Genomic DNA, 8658 nt, shown 5'->3' on the forward strand with positions numbered 1-8658 from the left:
TGTCTTTGTAGCATGTTAGCCTTTTACCTTCTGCTACAAACAAACTTTTTTAATGTTTTTGAAAAATTGCTTATGTCAAGGCTTCAATACAAGATGGACGTTACAGACGTGCAGTATGGAGGTTTTTGGAGGTTTTTCGGTGTGTCTTTTTGGAAAAAGAAGTTGAGCTGCCTTAGTGACTGCCAAAAGGACATTGGAATTGACACTGGAATGAAAAGAATACGCAAAAACGAATTACTCTGAAAATAATCCCAACCCTCAGTCAACATCAGGGAGAGTAGAAAAAATGCAATTTTGGGTGAACTACTACTTTACTAAAAGTAAAAAAAACTTGATTCCCGCGGTTGCTCATAAACTGAGACTGTACCTGTACTGTTTTCAGTACCACCTCCTCACTTTGACACATCAACGGTAACTTGATTGTAATGGATTTCTTGATCTCTCTAAAGGTCCAACTCGTCCTTCTGCAGTGGGTCGCCTGGTTTCTACGTATGAAGCGACCCGGAGAGAACGACAATCCAGAGCGGCCGCCCTGTGCCCCTCACCTGCGACGCTGTTCTTCAGGCTCCCACAGTGGCAGCATACCTAACCCTCCCGACCACACTCTTCATCCACTGCACCCACAGAACTTGGCTCCACTACAGACAGGACCGCTTCATGGAGGACACCCTCACCTCCACATACAATCCAGTGCAAACAACAATGGGAACCTCATTTACATGGGATTCCAAAGTATGGAGGAGTCGTCCGTACACTCCGAACCTGTCCAGAGGAATAACATCTCTGTGGGGGCCGCTCGGGTGGCAGGAAGTCCCCCTCCCCACCTACCATCTCAGTATTGTAGCTCCCCACCACCACCTACCCCAAATATAGACACTGTGGGTTGTCCAAGCACTGTATCCAGTGGTGGGGGGTTTGGAGTGGGAGCGGGGCTGGGAGGGTGCTCCTCAGCTGGGATAGGAGACCCCCAGCTTCAGGCCATCTTGGAAGAGGTGCGTTACATGGCAGACCGTTTCAGGGAGCAGGATGAGACTGAAAGCATGGCCGACCAGTGGAAGTTTGCGGGTGCCGTCATCGACCGCCTGTGTCTGGTAGCGTTCAGCGTCTTCAACATAATATGCACCATTTCCATCTTGATGTCCGCTCCGAACTTTGTGGAGGCTATCTCGAAAGACTTTGTTTGAAATCCACGAACAGGGAAATGGGTACGAGAAGCATGAAGGAATGGAACAGGAAATTCAATTTCAGATGAAGGATGGAGTGGCCAGAGCTCCAAGGAAACACTACTTTTTCGGCGGACTGAAGGTTCTGTGATTTGTGACCTTGTGGAACGGAAAATGGAAAAACTAATTTTCTTTGTGATACGTTGTGTTTTTTTAAGTGAAAGAAAACAGATGAGAGAATCAGAGTTGAGTAAATACAAGGTTGCGTATTGGTTTCTGGACCGAACAAAATGAACGGTGATTCATTTCAAAACTGAAATAGGGAGGAGGAGAGTAAATAAAGGCAAAAAACACCAAACATTTTGAGCAGGATGGTTTTAAAAAGGCAAGTGATTCTTAGAGGAAGGGAAAGGCGGATGGAGTCTGATAGGAGATGTTTCTCTGCCCTTCACTCCCACATTTTGAAAGAAAGCAGATCTTTTAAAAAGATGTGCTGAGGAGCAGGCGGGCAAAGTCGAATAACATTGTGCAAGGACGGAGAACAAAGAGGAGCGGTTAAGGAAAGAGACTTTATCCCTTGTGACACCGGGAGACTGAGTTTGTAGTTTGATGCCGGTACACACACTGTGGATGGAAGATCAAGAACACAAGGGGACAGAGGAACACCAGGAGCTTAATGTTTGATTTAATGTCTGATGACCGTCAAATTCAACCTCCTATGATTATCTTTAAGATTAAGCAGCATTACCAAAATGAAGTTCTTCCCATGACTTTATCTTTAGGTAAACGATCGCCAATCTCAACAATCTGCAGAGATCAAAAGCTCCTTCACAGAGGGCACGCTGAGTGACGCTCACCTCAGCAGACAAGCCTAATTCACTGGTTATCAGCAGCAGAGGCAGGTATACGAGGACCGGAGCCCTGACATAATAATCTCTCGTTTGAAGCTGCTTTAATGCCTCTGGTTAGTTCTACGGCCCATTTGATTTTAATATTTAAATGTTATGTTTGTTTTTACTAAACATCCAGGTTTGTTTTCAGGGGAACAAAAACATAGACATCCATGGACTGAATCTAATGAGGCCCCAAAAGGAAATAGACCTTTGATATATAATACTTACTGACAATATCAATGTATTGAATTTTGGTCAAAACCTTTTGAAATAACATTGACAGAATAACACTCACAATATTTTTATTTATTTTTTATCAAGGCTTCACATTAGAATGAATCAAGAAGACACAACCATTTGCATCCGTTCACACGGACACTAGAAAACACATCAAAATACAACTGAAGGAAATGTTGTGCTAGACAGAACTGCATTAAAGAAAAGCAGCGGATATATATTAGTTTGAAGATTCTCAGCAGTTACCAACTATACACTTCATCCACACAACCCTAACAATTCTGTATGAAAGTCAAAAAATGGTATAAACAATTCTGTGTCATAGATGTGTTTTTAAACTATTCATGTTTTCTCCCTGCACTCTCTTGTTCACTTTAGTTTTGAGAGTAGTGCTTTGGTGTCACACTACAACATGTGACTGCTGCTGTACATGAACTTCAAACATAGTTTTGGGACTTTCTGCGCAGGCACAAAAAAAATGACATGATGACTGGTTACGAAAAGTCATTTGTGTTTTTGTATTTTCTCACTGTGAATAAATGGGAACAACTCTAACTTGTCATGAAATATGCATTTTATTCTTTCCATTTTAGCATTTTATTTGATTCAGAAGAAAAATCGTTTAAAGCAACTCCAGTAAGTACACGACTTGTAAATAAGAGTTGATCCATAATCAACTGTGTTGTAAATAAGAGTTGATGTGAGACACGCTGCAGATTTATCTTTACATATTAACTCTGTGTTGCATTAACCTTCATCTGATTTGTCTCTTTTAGCTCCAGTTCTCCTGTATTCTCTTTTAGTTTTTTTTTTAATTCCCACAAGTTAAAGATCTCTTAAGAAGTCTACACTGATGTCATCTCTACCGTTTTAATTGATTTACTAATGTCAAGGCTGTTTTTGTGTATAATATTATTGACTAATTAATAATTTAATTATACTAAATACTAAACTCCACTACACTAGTGGACACAGATGTGAAGAGACAGTTTCTTGGATGTCATTAGACAATTATTATAAATATATAATTATAAAAAATTTAATAAACTGTTTAATAACAACTTAGATTTTTCATGACTATGTTCAACTGCTGACTCCAACACAGTTGCTTTTTATTATAAGGATGTATCTCTTTAGGTCTGTTTTCAGACAGGTTTTGACAGATTTGCTGTCACACAACAATCCTGGTGCACATGTCAACCCCTTACTTAGTGCTTTTGTGACGTCTTCGAAAAATGTGATTACACAACAGAACGCCAGCTTTTGTTCAATGGTTCATTTCTTTGACATCATTCCCAATGTTGTACCCTCGGAAGTCAATTCTGAATGTGTTCCCTGCATGTCCAACAGGGAGGAGACCTGGGGGCACACATCATAGAAAATATTCATTATGCTTGACCCAGGAACAGTTCGCTGTAATCCCGCAAGACCCAACCCGAGCTTGTATTAGTGGTAGAAGATGGATAGGGTAAAAGCAACAACAGGAAAGGAGTTAGTTAAGAAAATTCTCAATGAGCAAACAGTTAAAGTTGTGCTCCAAACATGAAGCCAACAATGGCCAATAAAGCAAATGGAAAAGTGTAAACATCTTGATAGAAACTTTAGAATCTTTGTTTTAACCATATCCCAGAGGGATTTTTTATGAGATAACAAAAAGAAAGAAAGAAACATTTTCTACATTCACACAAAAAAAAGTATATCACATATTGTTCACAAATCTGTCTAAATCTGTGATAGTACAAGATGCTGTTAAGACAACATGATTATTGCACATGTCTGAATCGGCAGATCTGTTGTGTGGAGTCCCTCAAGGTTCTGTTCTGGGTCCTTTATTGTTTTTGCTGTACTTGATTCCCCTCGGTAAAATCATTCAGAGATTTCCAGATGTTTCTTATCACATTTTTGCTGATGACATCCAGCTCTACTGCTCTGTTGATCCAACTGAGCCCCAGAGGCTGAACAGCTTAGTCTATTGTTTGCTAGAAATCAAACAATGGCTGAGTGAAAACACTTTGCAGCTAAATGTGGACAAAACTGAAACTGTGGTGATTGCTCCTGATGATAAGATTCCAGGGTTGAATCAGTCTGTCAAACTGAGCCTGAGAAACCTGGGTGTTGTATTTGATAAAGACATGTATCTTGTTCAACACTGCAGAAAACTGACCAGAGGCTGTTTCCTTCAACTGAGAAAAATCTCTAAACTTAGGAAAATGTTGTCGGAACATGATCTGGAGCTTGTAATCCATGCGTTTGTTTCTTCTCGTCTGGACTATTGCAACAGTTTGTTTTCATGTCTTAACAAGAAGGAGCTGTCTCGCCTGCAGTTGATTCAGAACTCTGCAGCGAGAATTCTGACCCGCTCCACTAGAAGAACTCACATTTCTCCGATCCTTAAAACTCTTCACTGGCTTCCAGTTTCTTTCAGGATCAACTTTAAAATTCTGGTTCTTACTTTCAGAGCTATTCATGGTCAGGCTCCTCCTTACACTACTGATATGATCCAGCCTTACACCCCAGCTCGGGCTCTGAGGTCTTAGGATCAGAATCTACTGATGGTTCAACGCACAGGGTTCAGGACCAGAGGAGAGAAATCCTTCCAGGCTGTTGCTCCTAAGCTTTGGAACGATCTTCCTCTCCCTCTGTGTTTGATGGATCTACTGACTCCTTCAAGAAACATCTTAAGACGTTTTTATTTGTTCAGGCTTTTCCTTGATTTTCTGGAACTCCTGTTGTGTTATCAGTTTTATCTTGACCTTTAAAGTATATACTTTATTTAGTATTGTTTTGATTGTTTAAGCGCTTTGTGACCCTGGTCTGGAAAAGCGCTATACAAATAAAAATTACTTACTTACTTACTTACAATGCCATCCAAAAAATGCACCAGTGTTCTTCATCCATAACATACGCCTCCCCATACCATAACCCCACCGCTACCATGGGGCACTCGCTTGCCCACACAACGCCATACACGCTGCCTGCCATCTGCCTTGAACACTTAAAAATGGGATTAATCTGTGAAGAGAACACGACTCCAACGAGCCAGATGCCATTTAACGTAAGCATTTGCCACTCAAGTCGATACAAAGACAACTTGAATCAGGTCGAGACCCCGACGAGAACGACGATCATGCAGAAGATGCTTCCCTGAATTTCTTTGGTCATGCAATGGTTGAAGCAGCTGTACGAGGGCTCAGATCTTGGAGGTGTGGTTACACTTGATCTGCAATTGTGAGGCTGGTTGGATGTAGTCTTTTGTCCGATTTGCATGGGATAATTTTTACCTGGGGACCTCTGGTCATTTGTAATAATTGCGGAGAATGTCTGAGTTTTAATCCCGGGTGAATGTCTGTGATTTGTAATATAATAATTCTGCCGTTAATTACCTACTGTAATTCCCCAAACACAGACGTATTAGCTTAAAGGACCTCTAAACCCGAGATATTTCCCAGTTAGTTTTATACAACACAAGACTAAATACAGTGTAGTGATTTGTGCAGTTAGCCCCTCATGGTCTCTTTAACGTCCAGAATCTGAGCACACGGTGAGTAAATATCAATCCTCAGGGTAATTGAGTGACGGATGTTCTTCCTCCCTCTCGTCCAGATCACTAACCAAATCTCAACATCTAGCCATTCACCGGTCTACCCACTGTGTCTCTGCGGGTTGTCTGGCACGACAGCGAGAAGAAAAGAAAAATAACAGAGCGAGGGGATCAAAAAGTGCTGACACATAGTGAGCGCCGGACAGGACTTGAATTGATCACTTGTACGAAGAGGGCAGAAGAGGATTGGAAGGGACGGGGACGGTTAATGGAGGAAACAGGGGGCATGTTGGGTAATTCAACGGATTTATGAGCGATGGTGGCTGTTATATGGCCGCTCAGACGATCGTAACTCAGACGCAGACATCAGATGAAAGGCCACAGTGCTCTATCACAGAAAAGAAAATATAAATTCAGGAAATAAACACAAATTATCAAACTAATTTACAGGACTCGTGGTCCTCCTGCTGCGTGACCTTCAGTGTGCCACTCAGCCAGCCTTGAGTCTGGGTTGTATTTACAGTAGTGTGTGGTCTTTACTCAGCCTCTGCTGGGCTTCCTGCTTGATGGAGCTTCTCGCTTCCTCTCCAGGCTTGAGAAATGTGCAGTGTAAGCAATCTGGCACCACTTAGATTTACTGTGTTCACTCATCCGGAAAAAAGAAGAGCGGGATTCTGAGGAAGAGAGGCAGAGAGAGAGGGCTGTTTACATGTGCACAGAATCAATCAGTTGTTGTTTTGTCTCGCCCAAACCTTTTCTTATCGGAGAGCACTGACCTACAGCTTTGTTACTGCTGTTATAACGGATAGCGAAAGGCAGCACAGGTCCACTGGAGGCACGTCGGACCGCACAGAGATAAGTGAGCGGAGCGATGCGAGCTTAAAAAAGATGCTCAGTGTTCTGAATACAGATGAGGCTGGGATAAATGTAAACGTTAACCTTAAAAACGGCTCTACGCAGCGAGTGATCTCCATTGGAATCAGTATGTATGCTAATACGTAATGCCCTGATTCTCAGCATACATTTGCACAGCGAGATAAATATCAGGCGAACTCTGGAGCATCTGCTTTAATTTGAGGTTGAAATATGATACGATGTTGGAATAGCTACTATATAATACTAATATATTCTACTGGATAATCAGCTCTTTCATGCATTTACTCTCATGTATATTACACCATGATTAGAAGGAGAAACGACTCAGAAATTGGCAATTTAATTCAATGATTTGTCCGAACAAGGATTTATCAGCTGTAGTTAAAATTCCATCTACATGATATTAAAAGGATGTTGAAATTCCCATAAATACGTAGAATGAAATGATCTCATATTTTTCATTGACTTCCTTGTTGCACTATGAGATATCCTGAGATGCATTTATGGCATCATCAGAACCCTTTCCTTCGCTGATTCATGTCAATCCACTTCTGTATTTTTTTGGACTTTGGGCGGAAACTGGAGTGCCCGGAGTAAACCTGTCTGTCTATGTGCGCCCTGCGACAGACTGGCGTCATCTCTAGGGTCCCCCGCCTCTCGCCCGATTAAACTGGTTTAGGCTCCAGACCTGCGCGACTCCCTTAAGGGAATATGTGGCAGAGAAAATAAATGAATGATTGAATGATCCATGTCACAGTCAACAGTTCAGCTTCATATCAGCAACAATATGTGACTGAGGTGTCAGCTGGGAGTGTCTAAGTCTGATCTCATTCCTGAAAGATTTTATTTTTCAAATTTAAAGAAATTTCAAGGGACATAAGTGGTAACTATGGTCTGTACTCACTTCTGTACTCAATTTGAGGAGTCGCTGCTTACCTTTACTTTTCAAACAAAACCAAGTCAAAATTGAACCTTTATTGATGTTTTGTGATGAAAGTGTGTGTACACTAACAAACAATCTTGTCTGTCACTATAACTTCCTGTACGATTTGGTACAACTAAATTGCTGCAGTCCATCGTTAGTATTAATCGACTCTTCGTCATCACACTACGTCATTCCTATGTCGGCCTCTTCTTGTGATGCGAGCATGACGCAAGTGGTAGAAGCATTCTCACACAAACTCGTGCACTCCCTGGGTCCCAGTGTGCTGCACTGCATGATTGCATTCCAACATCTTGCAGCTGAACCTGATCAATGCCTTTTAATTACCAAGGGCCCAAAGCAGCGGTCGATAGAGCTGACAAGAAGCAGGGAGAGATGCTCCAGACCGTGATTGATGCTCACTCCTCCCAGTGAGTCGCCCTACAGATGTGTTGTTAGGCTTGATTAATCCTGCCAGCCGCTCACTCTGCCGGCCGCAGGGCCGACCAGCCGCGGACTGGAAGGTCGCGAGGTTAAGTGGGTGCGGAGTGTTTCCTTCAGAAACAATGGGCTCCTACACAACGTGTCATGGGTGGATGAGTCTGTGTGAAATCATTTATATTGCTCAGTGTCTGCTAAATTATGAGATATGAGATATTCAATTCCTTTAAAAGCACGATCAATCCATTTGGTCGGTGTTTGTGTCTCTGGAGAATGCACGGATAATGAGTTTAAATAAGATAAATTGGGAATTCAGTGGAAGGGTTGGAAACGCCATTGATCCTAATGAAATAAGCTTTTTGTTTTCTTTTTAAAATATGATGATGTCACACAATGGACAAATGCAATAATCAATATTCACATAAAACCTCTCATTAATAACAAAGTTTAAGTTGATGTAAATGTGCAGAGCCAGTAATAGATTTTTCCAGATTTTCAAATGTCATTTCAAATTACATCTGATGAAGAAGTTCTTAACCAAACATGTGTTTAAACAACTCTGACACAGATGAACTCTTAATCAAA

General features: G+C 41.5%; 1 protein-coding gene across 2 annotated transcripts in view; it reads left to right on the forward strand.

The window, feature by feature from the left end:
- Positions 1 to 2882, forward strand: part of chrna11 (cholinergic receptor, nicotinic, alpha 11) — a 32259-nt gene extending 29377 nt beyond the window's left edge. Inside the window, exon 10 of one of the 2 annotated variants that reach the window (XM_087787753.1) lies at positions 450 to 2882. In XM_087787753.1, coding sequence (XP_087643879.1) covers positions 450 to 1184 — 735 coding nt within the window. In that variant the 3' untranslated portion in view covers positions 1185 to 2882. The remainder of the gene's footprint in view (positions 1 to 449) is intronic. The other variant, XM_087787752.1, reaches the window with a different exon arrangement.
- The last annotated feature ends 5776 nt before the right edge of the window (positions 2883 to 8658 follow it).

The sequence above is a fragment of the Callionymus lyra genome, chromosome 3, assembly GCF_982586985.1.
Source record: "Callionymus lyra chromosome 3, fCalLyr1.hap1.1, whole genome shotgun sequence".
Lineage (NCBI taxonomy): Eukaryota > Metazoa > Chordata > Actinopteri > Syngnathiformes > Callionymidae > Callionymus > Callionymus lyra.